Raw genomic sequence first — 21,749 nt, forward strand, 5'->3', positions numbered from 1 at the left:
GTTGTACTGTACCTGGGTTGTAAATATAAAGCCACATTCATTTGCCACTGTTTGGTAACTGAATCTGATTTACTGATTCTCCTAATCCAGATCCAGACTGAAAGGTTGTGTAATACAAGTACATGTAATTATTGTATGGCATGTATTAGCACTAAATACTAATTGACACCAACAGTATATGTACTCAGTCATATAGGATTTCAAGTAGAGCAAAACTGAACTTTTTTTGTTAACACTTACTGTTTAAAGAGTTATACTATGTGAAAACATTGTTTGTCTTTCAGGTGTGTTTTGCATAACTGAAAAAAATATGGCGTTATGAAAGAAAAGCTCAGTTAAAGACTGTATTCAATTACTATAAATACTGACTCATAAATCAAGTCCAACAGCAAACAACATAGACCCTGATCTGCCATTACATAATGCACTGGAAGACCAGGGTCTATGTTGTCTATTCTACTGATTACTCCTAAACAACTGCATAAAGGCATAGTTAATATGTATAGTCTCTGGTTCATAATTGAACACAACAAAGAATTTTGTTGATATAAACCTACATAACAAGTTTTGGGGGCTCCGAGTGGTCGCGTGGTCTAAAGCACTCTCCATTACGGATCACTGCCATCTCACCTCTGTCTGCGTGGGTTCGAGTCTCAGATTCAGCCATTGTGGGTATGTGAGAAAGCTTGCTAGTAGCTTCTTGTGGGTCGGTGGTTCTTTCCGGGGGTTTTCCGGGTTCTTCCTCCACCATTAATACTGGCCGCCATGTATAGCCTATTGTGTGCTGAAAAATGGCGTTAAATCTTAAAACAACAACAACAACATAACAAGTTTCATCAAAACCGATGAGAACTATTGGCTCTACATGTATATCATGAGGTAACAAGTTTGGCCAATCAAATGCAAGATTAATAGCCACTAATCTCACTTATTATAGCATCTATCCAAAAAAATGAAATAAGCTTATTTACCAAGCTTCAGTAAGTTCCAATTCAGATTCCTCCAGGTAACAAACTCAGCCAATCATATACAATATTGCCTCAAAAACATGTATTGATCTATTTTGCTCATTAATTAAATTCATAAAAATATTTTAATCATAAGACCATCTAACAAGTATGATCAAATCCTTACCAGAAATACAGTTGCTAGGGTGTTGCCAAATTCAGCCAATCAAATGCATTATCATGTCACCAATATCCACCAATCCTCTTCATAATCATACTCAAATGAGATCTGAACTATATAAGCCGATGTACCATGTTTAATCAAAATCCCATCAAAAATAGTCTCAAGAGAGACAAAAAGTTGTCAATCTCGTGCAAGATCACCTCACAAAATATGTATAGGTCTTGCTCATTATAAAACTCTCATAATGTTAACACCTTGATGACATTAGCTTATTTACCATATTGGATTAAAACTGGTTAAGAAATATTGTCACCTATCAAATGGTAACAAGTTCAGCTAATCAGATGCTAGATCTTGTAAGTACAGCTTTACCTCAATTTAATGTAGTAGTCAGGGTCCATTATTACTGACCATGTAATGTAGTGAATGTCATTATTATGTAACTGCCATATATCGAGAATAGTGTAATAAATGAAACTGTGGTATAAAGGGCACTATCAAAGTTTGTTAAATAATGGTGTTTTGAAAAGGTAATGAAGAGAAGAGACAAAATTCCATTTCGTTTATTTTAATCCATACTGACATGCAGTGGTAATATTCTGATCATGGCCAGGTCCATAATACATTATATCCAGAATTGTGTTATAATGAGGCACATTATAATGTGGGAGAGCTGTATAAGTAGATCTCACTTATAATAAATCTCACTGCATATCTTGACGATTTAAGCCCATTCATCAAGTTTGATAAGCATCTGATCAGAAAAAGTCATAAAGTGTTCATAAGCTTAGCCAATCAGATGCAGGAGCTAATTATACCCATATTAGATCTGGGTCACTCAAGTCTATTTATCAAGTTTAATCAAAATCAGATTAGAAACACAGTCTTCAGAGAGGTAACAAAATCAGATTCAAAATCAATTCATTAATTTGCATGTTCTTACTCATTATTTAAAACTTGTGCAAAATATTAGCCATAAATGCCTATATTCCACAGCTGATAAAAAAATATCAGAAATATGGTCTCCAGAGTGACAACAAACTCAACCAATCTGATGCAAGATCACCTCAATAATGTGCACGAACATGCTCATTATCAAACATTTATGAGAACTTGATGATAAATATCCACATTTCATGTTTGATCATTCAGAGTTAAAAAATATGACTTTCAGACAGATAATATGTTTAGCCAGTCAGATGCAAGAGCACCTGATTAATATTCAGAAATCTCACTGATTATTGAATTTTTCCGAGACCTTGATGACTGACTCCAACTTTGATAAAACTAATCAGAAATATAGTGGAGGGAAGCAACTGTTGACAGACAACATGCAGCAGACTCAAGGTCGTACAAGGTCACATTACACTAATGCCATGTGAAGTATAAATTGTCCATCTAGAAACATGTATGTGGGAACATTATATGCCACACCTATTTCAACGCTGCCATGAATGCAGTCCTCTAATTTGACTATACAGATGCTATGGATGTGTTCCTGAGGTTATGGCGTAAATCAAAATTAGTGTAAGTAATTTTTACAATTGTAAATTAAGGAAGTTCTTGAGCAAATTATAGCTCTAAGTTCTTAAGTAATGATTATTTACACATAATTTTCACCGTAGGTGATGAGATCTGCATGGCACCAGTGATGGAGTAAAAATAAGCGCAGTGGCGCGCATGCGTGCATGTGATTTGGACTTTAAATGTGTCTAGTACTTGGGCATCATGCCGGAGCCATGTAGCATCATGTCCCACCCAGTCACATCATCCTGACACCAAGCCAACCAGTCCTAACACTAACCTCTTAATGCTCAGCACCAAGCGAGGCAGCTGTTAGTACCATTTTTGTAAGTCTTTGGTATGACTCAGTCAGAGATCAAACCCATGACCTCCTGCATCCGAGGCAGCGCTCTAACCACTTGGCCACTGGACCAGTTCCCTAACACTGTAACAATTAGCTTGGTACATGAGAATCTGAAACTAAAATGCGCTTAATTTTAATTGAAACTGAGGACAAATGAAGTAAATATATACAGAACTTAATTAGAGATGGAGCAGTGAGCAGAGATGAAGACCAGCCAATCTTTATTAAACACAAGTGCCTGTTTCAAATGAATTCTCAAATAATTTCTTTTTTTTCCCTTGCAAAGAGAAAGATTAAATTATTTTAAAAGTTTCACTAATTACATTTGGAATAAGCTGTAAGATTATATTATAAGAGGACTAAAAACTCTTCTCATCTGTAGAAACCACAGACCAGTCTAATTTAGTATAGATTAGGGTAGTACAATGTGTCTAAAATACAGGAATGCCTAGGTCATATACAGTACACCTTACATGATATCATTTGTCAAGGTACAAGTTGTATTACACAGTATATATTACATATACAAAATTTATAATAAGAGTACATATATTAACCTAACTGACACAGTAGTCATATGCTAAAATAAATGTATAGTTAATGACCACGTACCATTCATGGATTATTAATGGGAATAACTTAAAGATTACATCCTCTCAACCACAATGCTGTTCTTGAAAGAAACTTGAAGAAAAAAAAAGAAAAAGCAATATTTATTTAATTAATCACCAAATGCTCAAACAAGAGTCCCTTGAAGAGACTGCTCTTACTGGCTGAAAATGCAATTCACTAATCCCAAATACTCCAAATCCAAATCCTCTTGAAAAAAGAGAAATCTGCAAGTGTGAAAAATTAGAAATAGTATACACAGTGACTGGTCACATGAGCAAGATCATATGCAATTGTGAAATCAACCATAAAAAAGGTTATGTTCAACTTCTTCCAGGAAGCTGGTTGGACAAGTGATTTTTAAAGCCACATCCTAAGATGTAAATGATTGGATAAAACCTGGTTGCGTAAGATTGCACATGCCTGTCCTAGACCTTCTCCATAACTCCATAGCAACCATATGATTATAAGATGTTATAGGCTTAATTTCCTGTTACTCAGCCCATCTGATTAAAGCAGCACTTGAATTCTACCAAGTAACTCAACACAACAAAATATACAGTTGATACAGTAATAATACAGATAGTAGCACTTGCATGAATCAATGCTTCCTGGATCTAAGTTACAGCTTCTGGTCCTGAATTTATTCTCAGTCTTGAAAACAGAATCTACAATGTCTTTTTCTGTCCTGGGCTTTCTCATCCTTTTCTAGGAATCTCATTAAGAACATCAATTACCTGTCAAATCTTCATGAGAAATGAAGATGATCAGATTATATCAGCTGACTTTCTGAGTGAATCAGATCTCTGTACATTGTTATCTCTGGAATAATCCTTAATTTAACTTGAAGAATTGATTTTAAAGACTAAGATTCAAAGAAGAATGTTATTCTTTTATATTTTGAAATTTGTTTATTTATTTTTCATGGGTATGAATTTTTGTGGTTCAACAAAAAATTACTTTTTTTTTCTTCGTTCTTAAATCTGTGTATGGGAAAAGAGGATCCTATTGTGGATTGGGAGCAGAGGATCATATTTGTCCTCAAAGATGAGCCATTGTTTCTTGACTTTTTAAAAACTGACAGCTTGTTTGAAGCCAGCAGGATCAGATGATGTCCACTTTTGAAATTCTTACTTGATAAACCCCTCAATACAATACTTGACATTTTCCAACTTTTTGGAAACTGCCAAGTTCCCTCAATTATTGTGAAAAGCAACAGATATCAGTACCTAAACCTGGCAAACACCATACCAACCCTTCTGACTATCATCCCAGAGCACTAAGAAGTTGTATTCGCAAAATCATGAAACAAATGATAGATGACTGATTCATTTGTTATCTTAAGTCCAACACACAATCAGACTTTCAATGCAGATTCAGATGCCACAGAAGCAACACTGATCATCTGGTCAGTCATGAAACAGAAGCTTCATAAAAAAAGTAGAAATATTAACCACTGTCTTCAAGTAATCTTCTGAAACAATATGGAATTAAGGCATGATGACCTATTTAGTCTATCTCTAAAGTAACACCTACCTTTCTTTATATCCAATATTTTGAAATACAGAAATTTCAGAGTTAAGGTAGCTACCACCCTTTCTGAAAGTTATCATCAGGATATGGGTGTACCTCAGGGTAACATATGTCAACTACTCTTTTCAACATGAAAAGTAACAACATGGTAAAATGCCTAAATTCAGGAAATTATTGCTTTTTATACATGAATGACTTTTTGATCAGCTATAGGTAAAAAATGTGTATAGTACTGAATATTAATGACAATGTCAAATGAAAATGGATTTAAATTTTCAAAATTAAAAAATCTATCTGTGGTGCAAATATTTTTCACAAGTCTCAGAAATGCATTCATACTTTGCATCTACAGTTTTTACAAGTCTGAAACTAAACAGAACCGCATTTTCTCATGTTAGGTCTTCTGTTTTAAAGACTGTTGTTGCAAATGAAGATGATTAGCTTGTATCTATCTTACTGTACTTTCATGAAATTCCATATTAATTTTTTTAGCAAGACAACACTAAATATATGGTAAATTTAACTATACAGCATATTATGGCACCTCAAAACACAATATGATGTCTAATACAATATAATCACAAGAACAATAAGTGCAAAAATAAACTGGAGTATTTGTCAACAAAATGCATCTTGTGTATCATTTCATTTAAAGATCGTACAGATACAATCACAGGTGATGATCATCAAAGTCACCGTTGTATGGTGCGGAGTTTTTAATATAGATTTTTAAGGGTTTGAAATATTCTCTATCAGTGTGAAGCATCTTGTCCTGGACAATCAAGGAAATTGGCTTTTGACTGGAAATTCAGCAGCAGTTTGAAAATAATAAATTTTCAAATCCATTCACACAAAACTCACCATGCTGCATTTGCATCATTTTGTATTTCACAATTTGCATTCATTGTACATTTCATCTGCAATCATTATTTATTCCATGTTGTTTTTCATTCTGCATGCTATCTGCATTCCCATTTCATTTCACTGGTAAAATTACATATTTCAGGGTAGTTGGATGAACAAGCAATTGGACAAATGAGATGTTACTGTTTTTTCCTACCATCTTTATAAATCCACATTAAATCTTCATATATCAGTAATTTGCAAAACGCAATATCTCTTGTGCAGTTGATGTTGTTGTTGTCGTTGTTATAGGGTTTAACGCCATTTTTCAGCACACGATAGGCTATACATGGCGGCCAGTATTAATAGTGAAGGAAGAACCCTGCAAAACCCCCGGAAAGAACCAAAGACCCACAAGAAGCTACTGGCAAGCTTTCTCACATACCCACATTGGCTGAATCCGAGACTCGAACCCATGCAGACAGAGGTGAGATGGCAGTGATCCGTAACGGAGAGCGCTTTAGACCACTTGGCCACTCGGGGCCCCAGCATTTGATGTCAGGTGGATATTGTATGAACAGTGTTGCACTTAGGTTGATCTGTCAACTGGATTTTTATGTACAATGTTGCACCTTAGCTGATCTGTTAGTTGGTTATTTTAGGTACAGTGTTGCATATTGGTTGAACTGTCAGCTGGGTATTCTAAGTATAGTATTTCATCTTGGTTGATCTGTCAGCTGGATATTTTAGGTACAGTACTGTACCTTGGTTGATCTGTCAGCTGGATATTTTAGGTACAGTACTGTACCTTGGTTGATCTGTCAGCTGGATGTTTTAGGTTCAGCTAGTATTGCATCTTGGTTGATCTGTCAGCTGGGTATTTAGGTACAGTGTTGCAATTACTGGTTGAACTGTCAGATGGGTATTTTACGTACCTGCATCTCTTTAAACTGTAATCAAGATATGGTGACTTCTTAATATATGGGGACACTGACAGTGTGGTGTTGAAAATGTCCCCCCATAGCTTGTTCAAGGCACAATTGTATTTGAATGATTCAGCCAGTCTCATCTTTAAACATTCCCTAACCTGCAGTCATTTGATCAAGTCTTTATTACATTAACCATGCATGCAATACATAACTTAAAATTTATTGACTGAACCTGAGGAAGTCTGACAGGTGATGAAGATATGAATTATTACAAGCAGATTATCGATTATTGTAAAGAACACAGAATGACACTGACAGCATCAACAATAACCTCAAATATTAATCACCCTATACTATTTTCTTTCAGACCTTCATGAAAACTGTACATTACCTTGTTGTACTAACAGCACACCACTGACCATGTGGGTCTCCATGTTTCAGCTTGAGATGACTGGGCATGGACACTAACACAGGCTAAAAACCACAGAATAACCACTTGGAAGACTATAGGCAATCCCTTGAAAATGTATTCATCACTCCAACAGGAAGCAGGAATCCATATAATTAGATATACAAGTATCCTGTATAAATTACTTTCCTGATCATGTTAAGATGAGATATGGGTTTAACAGCCTACTGAGACAAAACAAACTGAACTCATTCAGGTTGTTCTGAAAGGGGGGCAGTTTGTATACATCTGTCTGTCAAGGGCACAAAAAGAGACATAATCTTTCAAAGCCTGTCAGTATTGTTAAGTATGGCCACACAACATATGGCTGTCAACTGCCCCTCAGATCATACTGTGCCAAATGTTACCTGTGGCCCTAAAGATGATAGATTATGGCAACCTGAAAATATTATGCATCACATCTAATTGAAAAAGGATTGTTTCAAAAAGTAACATTTGTAGACAAGTGTTCTGTAACTTAAAAACTAACTGAAAAAATACATAAATCTATCATAACTCAAATATATGCAGGAATACAGAGTAAAACCCACTTTGTAATTGACAGACATGGTAATAAATGTCATATTAGAAAAACCTGGTTCTTAAGAATATGTACTGCCATAAACATCTAACTTATAATGTTCATAAAAGGAATTACATTTCTGAATGGCCCATCTATTGATGAAAATGGCATTAAAATAAGTTGCAGTTCACTGAAATGCTAAATGAGGGACCCTATCCCCTTAAAATAAAACTCCTTATCTCCAAACAACATTTTGCCATGCATATTTGATTCTTAATGCTCCCATTTCTTAATCATGTATCTATCAAGAAACTGTTAATGAAAATGTCTGTCTGTAGCTTCCTTTTCTGTAACCTGAATGGGGATTATTTATTTTTAAATGTTCTTCTTTCTCTCACTCACCCACTCACTCTCATATTCCCCAAACAACTGCCTAAATGCTATACGAAAATTCCCTCTTCAATGTCTACAAGGATTTATTATGACTTGATGACTTGTAACAGACTCATAAAAAAATTGGACTGAGTAGTTAAAACCTACTCAGAAAGTTCTTCACATTACTTCCTTGTTTGATACCGTATAATTGGAAGATCCTGTCTACATCTTTCTTCATGTAGACATTAGTCAAACAGAAAACATTTTAAAACTTCTACTTTAGTCACTGGCTGGATTGTTCTCAAAATTTACATAACAGAAAATCTAAACTTAGTCATGGGAGGTAATACAGTCAGTAATTCTGGACACTAATGCTTCATTCATTCTTGAGGCAAATTTTGGTAATTTGGTTCAAACAAATCATACTGGAGTAATGGATTTTAAATCTACACAAAATATTATACTAAAAGGATAAAATAAATGTGCATTTCTAAGACTTTGTTGGTTTTTTTATTATAAATAATATCATTATATATGTTTTTTATGTTATAGGTGTTGTCTAATGTTGTAATGTGCTTAGAGCTTTTAAAGATCAGGTGCTATACAAAGTCCTCATTATTATTATTATTATTATTATTATTATTATTGACCTTAAAAATTCTATTTAGTCCAGATCAATGTTGTACTTTGTGTGGGACCATGGGTTTCCTGAAATTTTGTTTCCAAACTGTCCCTGAATCTTGGCTCCTGTGCAACCCCAGAGTGCACTTTTTCATCAAAGAACAAATCAAAAAGTCACAAAGGGAGATAAAAATTTCAAGATGGCATTTCATATTCATTTTAAAACAACATAATTGGCAATCAAAACATTAAGATGTGAGCAGTCTGCAGAATTGCAATGCAAAGTCAATGACAGTTAATACTGTAATAATATTTCAATGTTGAAGAAATGATAAAAAGGGACTAAAATTATGGGGTGAGAAACTTATAGAAATACAAAATATGGCATTTAACCAATAAATTTGTTTCAAAACAAAAATATTTGAGAAATATAACAGATCACGAATGAACACTAAGTTAAATGACAGCAAGATCTGGAATGGAAAATTCTGTAGTGCAGCTCTTTTCAACTGAGCCAGATATTCAAAAATAAATGTTTTTAATAGTTTACTTAAGCACCTGATAAAATGTTTATTATAATAGTGTTCTTTGAAAAGATAATAGTGCTGTACAGACAATGATGGAAGATGGAATAAAACTAATACTTACCAACTGCTACTGTGTAGCTTTTATCTTTTTATGTGAAAAAAAACCTGTCCATTCAAAGGCAATACACAACCCAAAAAGTGGAGAATTCTGAATAAAACATGGTCCACTCATGCACCTTGCATGCCTATGCACAGAACAGTAACTTTTTCATAGATGATGATTACAACAGAACATCAGTTTAAGACGAAAGGTGTGCATTCAGTAATTGTGATGGCTAAGTGTTGCATAATTAAAATTACTCGTACACCACCTGCATTTTAATAGTGCTCAGCAGTAACTTACCCATCGCTATGTGCAGCTGAATTTGTAAGTTTGGTGGGTAAATTGAGGTGTTTAACAGATCAAAAACAGTAAAACAAATAATGGAGAATATTCACCACTGCAGGGAGAGATCAACTTTTAGAAAGTTTAGTGTCCTTCTGGGCCATATGTTGTGCCGCAACAATGAATCACAGAGAGAAAATGCCTATCCTTTGATGTGCAAACAAGTGGAGGTATTAAGGAGGAAAAGGGATTGCCTTCATGATATCCTCCAAGGAAAATGGTTTAATGTGTCCATTAGGCATTGGCAGCTTGAACATCATGGCCTTTTAGTTTCATAAAAGAAAGGTCTCTGTCAGTAACGGACTGATAAACTCCGTGAGATAGCAGAAGCTGAAATATCAACAGAGCCCTTACGAGGAAGGAAAAGACATTCCCATTTAAAGCATTAAGACTGAAATGCAGTGCCCTCAATGGGCAAAACAGCTATCTTGATCATCTCCAGTACAGATCTTACTAAAACTGGAGGGGACCCGAGTGGCCAAGTGGTCTAAAGCGCTCACCATTATGGATCATGGCCATCTCACCTCTGTCTGTATGGGTTTGCGTCTCAGGTTCAGCCTATGTGGGTATGTGAGAAAGCTTGCCAGTAGCTTCTTGTGGGTCGGTGGTTCTTTCTGGGGTTTCCTGGGTTCTTCCTCCACCATTAATACTGGCCGCCATGTATAGCCTATCTTGTGCTGAAAAATGGCGTTAAACCCCACAACAACAATAACAACAACAACAACAAAAACTGGAGATCTCTCCAGGTAGTGGAGCTACCATAGGTGTAAAGTACTGAATTTTGAATTTTATTGAACCTTAAAGTTGAATTCATTGAGCATTAAAATTTTATCACATTTAAGCCAGAAAAGTCTTTGTAAAGGGTCACTTCGACTTTTCTTCTTTCTCCAACCATGTTATTGTTAAAACTTGAAAGGCTAACATCTATGGCTCATTGAAAGAAAATATTTGAGCTAAAAGTACTGAGATCAGCAAGGTGTGAATCCAAACTTATTGTTGTGCATGAAAGAATTTAAATGTTTAGAAATAGCAGGCATACAGTGCTTGATAGTGGATACTGAACATCTGTTCTTCTTGAAAAGAAACAAAGAAAATCAGCAACAGAAGTTACGGAAAGACAATTAGACAATATGTGAGTGACAGTCCCTGCTGCAGTTGGTGCAGACATACTGGGAAGTCTGGAGTTACTGGGGTTGCTGCCACACTCTTCTTTCTCTCACGTTTCTCTGCCGCCAAGTGGCCTATCCTCTCTCCTTGCTTAACGTCAGTCTCCAGGTGCCTCGGTCCACAGCCACCACTGCCCAGCCATTGGGTGAAATGTTACATGCCTTCATGTCCCTCTTGCACACATCCTTGAAACTGTGAGGGGGTGACCGACTCTTCTGGTGCCAGTGGCCAGCTGTCCCTATAGGATGTCCTTTGGCAGCCTCTCATCCTCCATGCATTGGACATGTCCCAGCCATCAAAGGTGGCGTTTGCTCAGCAGCGAGTACATGCTGGGGGTACTAGCACGCTGCAGGATCTCGCTGTGTGGGACGCAGTCTTGCCAGCTGATTTTCAAGATGCATTTTAGGCACCATATGTAGAAGGAATTGAGCCAGCGCTCTTGCCTCATGTAGATGGTCAAGGTCTCACTTCCATATAGAAGGGTGCTGAGAACGCAGGCCTAGTAGACTTGAATCTTGGTGTGCTCTATCAGCGCATTGTTTTCCCAAACCCTCTTTGTTAGTTGTGCCATGATGGTGTTTGCCTTTCCAAGCCTTCTGTCCATCTCCACATCAAAAGCACTGCTGATGGTTGAGCCCAGGTAAGTAAAGTTGTTGACTGCTTCCAGGATGACACCATCAATTTTGATGGCAGGGGCAATGGTGTTATCTTGCATGCTGACTTTTGTCTTTTCCAGGCTGATGGTGAGCCCAAACTGCTTGCAGATTACAGATAGACAGACATATACCAGCATCTATTTATTTGCCATTCTCATCTATGACAAGTTAAAACTGATAATTTCAGAATACCTTCTGACTCACAGTGATTATTATTCAACATTTTAGGCCATTTAAATTGGCTCCATTTGATAATATGCAGGACTCATGTTAGCCAAGAGACAAAGGTATTTTGATGAAATAAATATCTTTACTTCTTAATTTACTTTTCTCATTCTTATTTATTCAATTTATCTTATCCCTGTTACAGAAATATAGTTTTGTAATACATGATCTCTCAGCACTAAATTGTTTGAGAAGAGATAAAACTGCATTCTAGTTTAAAATTATCTGTATTTTAATTTGACTTGGTGTTCTGCCTTTTCTACATCTTCTGCAAGGGTGACTGACTAGCATGCCATCTATTTCTGTTCATCCATCATGTACACTGGACACACATATTTAACACCATTTTTGGGCTCAAAAACTCTACATGAACACTTTTCCAAGCTGTAATAATCTTGTATACTTCATAACTTTAAAAATCAGTGTCATCATAAATATCATCACCCAGTATCTGCAGAACGAAATTGTCTTCAGAATATGAACCATGCTTGGAATCAACCATTTTGTTTTTCTAGCTGGCCCATATTTTAAACATGCATTTCGAATAATATCCTTGATGCAAGGCTAAAAGTACTTTCTGTGACTCATTGTTGTGGCACAACATGTGGCAATGAGGGATGCCACTGTAACTCCACAAATTAGAACTGGAACATAAAATTCATGAATGGAAAGTGGCGTCCCTCATATAAAACAAACTGTAGAGAATATACATGTACCATATGTACATGCTTATAAGTCAGCCAAACTGCAAGCAACAAAGAACCTGATCTGTCTTATTAAACAAGTACATAGGTACATGAAGGACACACTTACCTGAAACATGCATGCATTCACCTCTTGAAAAGTGAACCTCAACTACAGTGCTTACTGAATATACTCTCTGATAAGACAAGATCAAATGCCAACTGTACAGGACAAAATCTGCCATTTCAGAAAATGCCAGCATATCTGGGTCTGTGCAGTTGATCAGGAGTAATCAGTACAACAAACAACATGGACCCAACATGAACCCTGATCTACAGATGCATTAAGCTACAGCAGATCTGGATCTTTGTTGTTTGCAGTTTGATTTAAATTATAAGCAAGTATATATGGTACTTGGTGTCCACTGTCAAATAACCACAAAGTCATATTTTTTTTGTATGAACTCAGCTTTGACACTTTTTGATGATGTACAGCCAGAAAGGACCTTCAGATTTTTCCAAAGAATACATCCTTTATAATAAATTTTGACTATATTTCTTAATGATTTTATGTGTCTACCTTAATGAAAATGATTTAAAGTTCTTTGAAGAATTTTAACATCTTTAACAATTATTTATCTTCTTGTACAACTACATGTTTACATTTATTGGAAGGCTCTGAAGGTTCTGAATGGTGCTAATATGCTGTTAACCCATACACATATCAGAGCTGAAATAAATAACTGAACACTTGAATTGGAAAACTCTTTTGCATATATACAAACAGAAACTTGTATTTAAATATTTGTTTATATATCTAATATCTACTTTGTTTGGCAGCATTCTGTAAAAGAAACACTCAAGGCAAAATGTAAATCAGTTCATAAGCTAACGAATTCAATCCTGTTGAATCACCTTAAATTTAAACTCTGGCCTGTAATACTTGTATGGTAATCACCTTAAATTTAAACTCTGGCTTGTAATACTTGTATGGTAATCACCTTAAATTTAAACTCTGGCTTGTAATACTTGTATGGTAATCACCTTAAATTTAAACTCTGGCTTGTAATACTTGTATGGCAATCATAATGTTAATATTCTGTAACATCACTAAAACATCTCCATTCTTATGTATTGTCACTTCAGGTATTGTTTAAAACATAACATGTCATAAATTAACAAAGAACATGGTATGCAAAAATGAAGCATCATAAGCAAGGTCAAGAAAAGCCATTGTGTGATTTAATTTAAATGTGTATTAAGTTTTACAACATTTTTATTTTTAATTTCATTACATGTCAAAACAATGTAATTTTGTTTATTGGGAATTTGATATTTTCCAGAAAATTCAGTTTGACCCGACTCTTTTCATAAATACCTAATAACAGAAACATTGTTTCTATTTTTGACTTAGTTCCCAACTATGATTCAGAAATCACTGAGACAAGTAAGCAACTATTATTTTTATTCTCAGAGTAAAACGATTGTTTTTTTGTCAAGGTCATACTGGGAATATGTGACTTTAGATTGTAAACAGCCATATTTCACAATTCTGGAATTTCTGAAAGTGTGCAGTAGTTAGATTTATTAGTGATGTTTAGAGAGATATTTCTCAGTTGGGCTTTTACTTTACACCGAAAAGTATTTTTTGTGTGACCAGTTTGGAGTTATATTTTAATTTTATTTATATTATTTGGATTCTAAAAGATTAATTCTTTTTCCTGGAAACATTTGGGTGCTCATACAGAATTCTTGGACAAAGACATTTCTCTAAATTTTATTCGGAAATTCAAACACTGGAATATTATTGTTTGTGAATCAACAAATAACTGTAGACACAATAGCACAATACTGACTACAGTATACGTCATCGCCTTCCATTTTGGATTTTTTGTCAGGACTCGAACTTGAATTCATTAGAACATTTCATCACTAGACTTCTAAAATTTGATTTGTGGATTATTCTTGGAATATTTTTCAATTTGATTCTTAAAACCGTAAGTTCTTTTTTTCTTCAGGGAAATAAATTATTTGTTAAATTTTTAAATGCTTGTTGTTTTCACTCTTTTTATCTTACTTTTTATTTGAGCCTAAACATGTAACATAAGACTTGCTATTCATTTACACATATTCACATACCATGCATAGTCATGCTCTATTTTCTTTTTATCAAATTATTGAGTTTACAAGCTAAAAGCTGTGCACAAATCTAGACCATTGATCTTTAAACCTAAGGTCATGCAAGACTGGTTGTTTAATTTGACAGAATACACCATTATGGTTTATTCAAAATCCTTTCCCAATCGATCAATTGACTGTGTTAAGAAAATGTTATCATTTAAACACCTAATTAATCATGATCTCAAACCTGAATACAATGTCTTCCAATGCTATCCAATCTGACATAAGGTTGAGATGTACCCACATACCAATTCTGGTTGAGATCAAAGGTCCTGAAAAGCTGTCTGAGTATTCAATCTGGTCTGAGACACACAATTATGATCCAAGTCCAATTATATTTGCTTAATATATCATGTTCACAACTATGTGCTAACTGACAGATGGAAAGAAGAACAAGATGAAAAGCCTTAGGTTAAATAAAAGCAGGAAAAGAATTCAAGTAACATCTTGTTCTTACAAAACATTAATTTACATTCAACCAACCTGATTTACTTCTGAGACCAATGTTACATCCATAATCAACGAGTCAATAAGGGAATCAACCAATCTGTGACATGGATTTGATATGAAAAGTGAGGTTGGGGTGGTATGCAGTCCAAAATACTGATGGGATTAAAGGGGAAGAACAGCACAAAATCAAACTTAAATACCAAATTTACTCAAAATACAAATAATTTAAATTAATTTTTTCAAGTCTTTTTTTTAGCAGCAGAGAATTGATACAATTCATACAATATTCTAAGAAAATACTTCAGCAATTACCATTTATTAGCATTTTCCTAATAAAGATTCTGTATTCAGTACCACATAGAGGCAGTCAAGCTATATCAAGGGAGGTTATCACTCTTGAGTCTAATAATTTTCTCTTATGATCAGAATTCGGGTTTTGTCCCTTTACATTGTTTCAATGATTTTTTACAACCAAAAAGGTCACAAGAGCTAAATATAGAGAAGTACCTTATAATTGGTTAAAATAAACTATTTCAGGAATAGAAGAGCAGACATCATGCCATCAGCTTGGGATTAAACTGAATCCTTCCAAGACAAAAATCTGAAAGACATCCTGAGACCCATAATTTTGATAATAACTCCAGGAATCCCTAAACAATTTGACTTCAGTCACATCACATTGGTAATTTCATAGTCAGAAATTACGGTCAGAAATTACACTTTCATAAAAATTCACAACAGCACTGCACTTTCAAACTGACAATCTTGATTCCAGAATTAACTAATGTTTTGATGATCTGAAATTCTATGCAACTACCTAACTAGAGAAGTACTGTATATACAAACTAAAGTATCAAAGTTGTAATATCCACTTTTTATGATTTCAGTGGACAAGAGTCCCTTGATTGGACTGATACTCTACTGAATAAAAAAGAATCTCCAGGAATCCAAGATAAAGTCGTTTCTTCTTTTTAACTGCCGAGTGTTGAAACTATCTCTAATATTCTTGGTAATATTTTCATGATTGGCACCATTTTTAGCTCTACAAAACTGATTTAAACCTCCTGTCACCTGTGACTGAGCTACATGTACAGTGCACATCCTATTTACACTATTCAATTTATCCACATCTCACGGTTATGCAAATTAATATTAACACCCAAGCTGAGAAATACTTCCCAATACATGCGTCATTCGATTATATATGCAAAGGTATAATATGGGTTCCCAAGTAGGAACTGCCATTTTTTATGTTTGACTGGAATGAAGATTTGGCTCTCCTTTGATGTGTGGATTCAAGTCACATGAATATGAAACATGCTAGTTTCTCAGGAAAGTAATATCATGTAAATCGTTATTGCGCATTGGTTTTATCTTTATACTGATCCACCAGAACTGTTTATACTTCTTTGTGAAGATCTCAATACAGGTCACTTCTATGATGCGACCCAGAACTAAGGGCCTCACCCCCAAACAAAATGTTTTATTACAGTAACCCAACCATGCCTATTTTAAAGGCACTGACACTCCATGTCCATGCATTTAGTAAGGCTGCAATGTTTGCACATGGTTACTGCTTAGTTTAGCCTGTAAATGCCTGAACAAAAATGAATGTGGCTGTCAGTGAAGCAAAAGTACCAATTGCAAATAAACTACTTTTTATTAATGATGCTTATGACGACTTTTTTATATGATTTTTCTGTTAGTTCTTTTCTTAAACTATGAATGATTTTGAAATCAAATGTAGAACTGGCAGGAAATGGCATGATATCAGTTATTGTAAACCATGTATATGTTTAGAAACTTTGGTAAATATTTTGGACTTATGTTTATAACATTGCTGAAAGATTTACTTCCAACTCACAGTGCTCTGTTTTGTTACCTCCAAACTGGAAACCTTACATTGGAAACCAACATAAGGCAGATAAAACAGTAATAAAATAAAGACATATTTATTTATTGTTGGCTTAAGTCTTTGATGGTAGGAATAGACCATATATCAATTTGTCTTGTTATGCTCAGAAAGTGCACAGGATCAAAATCTCCATAGTTCCTTATTATGACCCATGGGTCAGAACTATCTGCCCCTGGGGCCTGACTCGTGCATCTCATTCAACACCCCCTATCAGTGGTTTGTTGACACTTCATTCTGTTATCACACATACACAATTATGTGAAAACATCCTCTATCCTCTATCCCTCCCAGAGGGCCCTGAGTGGCTGTCTAAAACACTCTCCATTACAGATCACTGCCATCTCACCTCTGTCTGCGTGGGTTTGGATTCAGCCAATGTGGGTATGTGAGAAAGCTTGCCAGTAGCTTCTTGTGGGTCGGTGGTTCTTTCCGGGGTTTTCCCGGGTTCTTCCTCCACCATTAATACTGGCCGCCATGTATAGCCTATCATGTGCTGAAAAATGGTGTTAAACACTACAACTATCCCTCCCAGTTGGTTGCAGTGAAAATCTGTGTGTATGTGTGTGATTTGGATTTTTATCACAGCTTTAACAATTTTTCAGTCATATCGCTGTGTCTGCAGTGTGGCAGTTTGTAGTGATGTCTAGCACTGGGGTATCATGCCACAGACATATAGCACAATGTCTCACCCAGCCACATTATCCTGACACTAGGCCGACCTATCCCTAGCAAGAGCATCTTAATGCTGAGCACTTAGCAAGGCAGCTGTTAGTACCATTTTTTAAGTCTCTGGTATGACTTAACCGGGGTTCGAACCTGCACGTCATCTCCCGCATCCGAGGCAGACAATTTAACAACTAGGCCACTGGAGTAGTTCAGTAAAAATCTAAAAATGCTGTACATGTCTGATGACCATCATCAACCATGTTATATGGATTAATATTTCTACCTTGAATACTTTTGAAGGATCTGCATCACACTAATCACGTACATGTAACAGGACAGAATCAAAAACGAGTAATCTGCCCTTTTCTTCTCTGGGTGGCCAAGTGGTCCAAGGTTTTCGCATTTACAGATCACTTATATATCATCACCTCTGTCCGTTCAAATCTTATTCCTGTACAACCTTGGTGAGTGAGAAATCTTGCCAGTAGCTTCCCATGGGTCTATGGTTCTTCCATGGGTTATGCTGAGTTCTTCGCCAGATATACTGGCCGCCATGTACAGCCTACAGCAACAACAAAAAGCATGATTTTAATAATGGCAATGGCACAATATCTGCCTAGGCAAATAATTAGCCATTTGGGTGTCTATAATTTTGAAATTTGAAAGCTTTTAGTAAATGCCCATCCCCAAGACAGCACTCTTCAACAAATTTATAACATTAAACATGTTAATTATTCACTAGCATGTAGTTCTATACATTGCTAGATTGTATAGCACTTCCCATAAAAGTGAGCCTCCATCAATCCCATTCTCCAAATTGTATGGTGTTCTGATAAACACTGGGAGCAGTCAATGTTAGTTGCAATTTAAAAATGGTATAAAAGTCAGCTTACCTGGGTCAAGCTGAACGGAAAACTGAACTTGCCCTAGGAAAATATGAGCATGCCCCAAACATAATAGAGTGTGACCCCACTATAACACGGTAGTAGGGAGCCATAGAACCTGACTGTGTTATAGACCGAACTGTGTTATAAGCAACCAGGTCAGTTAGCTGAAGGAAATGATGCATGTACCCCAAATAATTTGCAGGGGGGTAGGTTGGTAATAAATGTGGGCACCACATGCTTCATTGGCACAGTTACCATCTTAAATCGGTGCATATTAAATGAGAAATACATCTGTAGTGAAAACAGAAGGCATATATAATATTTACTTTATTCTGAGAACCATGCATTGGTACGTATACATGTATACTGTCTATATATACATGTTTAATGTATAGCATGAATAGAGTTTCAACACTGCACTCACCAGCGAATTTCATCACATACATTGAATCCACAATACAAGGAATTCCATCGAAAATATGCACACACACATATTTAAAATATTCAGTAATTTTGTCACAGGTCATATAGGTCTGAATTTAGTAGGGAAAAATAGCACAATCACATAACGAATGCTGAAGCACATTTACTTTTCAGTACATTCCAAGTCAATAAAAGTTAGTTTGCATTTTAAGCCACCGTTGGTAGCATTTGTAAAGCATTGCTTTTTTTCCTGCAAAAAAAGAAACTTTCACAGCACAGTAAATGTGTTCCAGTCACATTGGAAAATGAAACAATCCATCAGATTCCATTGCTTTTATTTAAGTTTGGTACTGACTTCCTTTGAAGAAAGGTTCTTTGTTTTTATTGAAGGTCACAGTCGTCTTTCTTTGATGAAGGGTGCATGAATTATTGAAGTCACTGCTAAGGACAGCTTCGGAGAACCAAGCAAATGCCTGTTTCTTATTGTGGCGGCAACATCAAATAATTGTATTGCGTGATTGAGGCTGATTTTTTTCCCATTTGTTGAGTACGTTTTCATAACAACCAGTGCTTCCAAAGTAATGTTTTTTTTTAAATTTCAGCAAACTATTTTATCTGGGTACATTTTTTAAAAAGGATCTGGCCTTTGTTTGGTCGATTGTAGTTAATGTTCCTCCCTGCCTACAAAAATAGACCAACAAGTAAGATCTTTTTATTTTTTATTAATTTTTTTTATATACATTTGTGGAGGCAGAGTGATGCTGCACTCCACGCATCCATCAGAAATTTAAAAACGGGTCAATGGACAATAGAGACAAAGGTGTTCTGGTCTGATGACAAGGATTACTACAGAAAATGTGGGTGTTCTGAAAGATTTAATTCTGAGTGAAAAGAAAAGGAATTTTATGTACCATCCACATACAAATGTCAGTATATGTAAATATATTAAGTATCAGTGAGTGGCCGAAAATACAACAAAAGATAAATTATGAGATAATGCCTCATCTGGTTGATATCCACTACCAGAAATGTCAAAAAAAGGCGGGTATCTCACAACTCATGCTAGATGTCAACATAAGTGGATTATGATATAACAATGCACTGTTAAGATGGTTTGTCAATATGGACGAAGAATTTGTTTATGTAACAATAGATAATTTTCAGTGCATTTTATATCAAGTTTGCACCTTCCTTTTATGGGACCTCTGAATTCTTCCACTCCAAACCAATGTTTGTATATACAAGCTTTAACAGCCAATAATGTCGCAATAAAAAAAACTGCCGCCAAAAAGAGAAAAAAATCACAATTTACAACATTGGCGAAGCCCTGCACAATCCATGAATAAACTTTTCATGTTATTTTTTGTACTTTTAAGAAGAAAAAAATATTTTTTCGCATATGAGAAAAATACATAAAATTTTAGTAGTCATGACACATTTGTCTTTTATTATTCATACACGATCTCTTCCCCAAAATGATAAAAAAACTTTTTAGGTTTTTTATATATAACTTTTAAGAAAGAATTCTTTTACGTGTATGAGAAAAATACATATGTATGAAATTTCAGAAGCCACACCAAAACTGTGATATATCCGAATTTATATTATAATGGAGTGTGCTGATACGGGATCACACTGAATCTCTACAGGAGTAAAACAATAAGACATAATATGGTATATTTTAAGGAAATAGCATTATATTTATTGAATACTTTTTTTCCCTTTTATCTCTTCTGGTACCTTACAACCATGTGCTGAAAATTTATGATATCTAAAAATATATATTTAAATAGTACACATAGATATGTATATGAGAAAGAAAGAGAATACAGATATAGTTGGAAGAACAAAAGCAAAGATGTACATGTATATTGACAGATAATGGGATAGGTAGCTACATGAGAGAGAGAACAAGCAAGAAAGAGAAAGACAGAAAGACATACCGTGACCTGGATTGTTAACATAGCTTTAACATCCAAGGGGGACACTCTAAACACTTAGGGCACTGGAGAGAGAAATGGGAAGGGGAGAGAGAAAGAGAGATGGAGAGTGAGAGAAGAAGAGTGAAAATGACATACATTTAAATAACGAAAGAGAGATTTATGGATAATGAAAGTAGTTCCAGAAGTGCTTTAGTTACTTTGATGATAACAGTGGTATTGCTAACTTTGAACCTGAAAGTTGGTGAATCCCTGATATGTACAAATGTTATGATTACTATGTGACTGATAAGTTAAAATATAAATATTTATTTCTTAGTATTCAAACGTCCTTTACATAGCAATTATTATCACATCTTCTGCACGAAAAACTGGAGACTAACCTTGACATTAACTACAAGATGGAAATTACACATGTTAAAAGAAACTGTAGCCAGGTATGCTCTAAATATAAGCAGTAAATATTTATATATTTATCATGGCAAGATCATAAGGTATAAAACTTGCAGAATATAAAGCATTTGGAAATGAACACAACCCTTTGTCCACAAATTAGCTTGCACCGAGATACTGTATTTTACCCAGGCACTGACATTTAATAGAAGTTCTTGCATTGTGTATCCCTCTCTCAATTTTCTGGACTAGACCATAAGCTAGTGCATTGCAAATCTGAGCTTGCCTGAACCCAATCTGAGCTTATCCCAG

The 21,749-nt window shown here is 35.2% G+C and overlaps 2 protein-coding genes across 6 annotated transcripts in view; one reads left to right on the forward strand and one right to left on the reverse strand.

Moving 5' to 3' along the window:
* Positions 1 to 21,749, reverse strand: part of LOC149800067 (beta-arrestin-2-like) — a 247,941-nt gene that overhangs the window by 200,550 nt on the left and 25,642 nt on the right. Inside the window, exon 1 of one of the 5 annotated variants that reach the window (XM_089959624.1) lies at positions 7,304 to 7,521. The exons of the other annotated variants lie outside the window; for them this stretch is intronic. Coding sequence (XP_089815750.1) covers positions 7,304 to 7,371 — 68 coding nt within the window. The 5' untranslated portion in view covers positions 7,372 to 7,521. Of the gene's footprint in view, positions 1 to 7,303; positions 7,522 to 21,749 lie in introns of those variants that run through there. 5 annotated transcript variants of the gene reach the window in all.
* LOC149800069 (uncharacterized) overlaps positions 1 to 21,749 on the forward strand; it is a 39,252-nt gene that overhangs the window by 16,253 nt on the left and 1,250 nt on the right. The window lies entirely within an intron of this gene.

The sequence above is a fragment of the Sinohyriopsis cumingii genome, chromosome 5 (assembly GCF_028554795.1).
Source record: "Sinohyriopsis cumingii isolate HCF-2022 chromosome 5, ASM2855479v2, whole genome shotgun sequence".
Lineage (NCBI taxonomy): Eukaryota > Metazoa > Mollusca > Bivalvia > Unionida > Unionidae > Sinohyriopsis > Sinohyriopsis cumingii.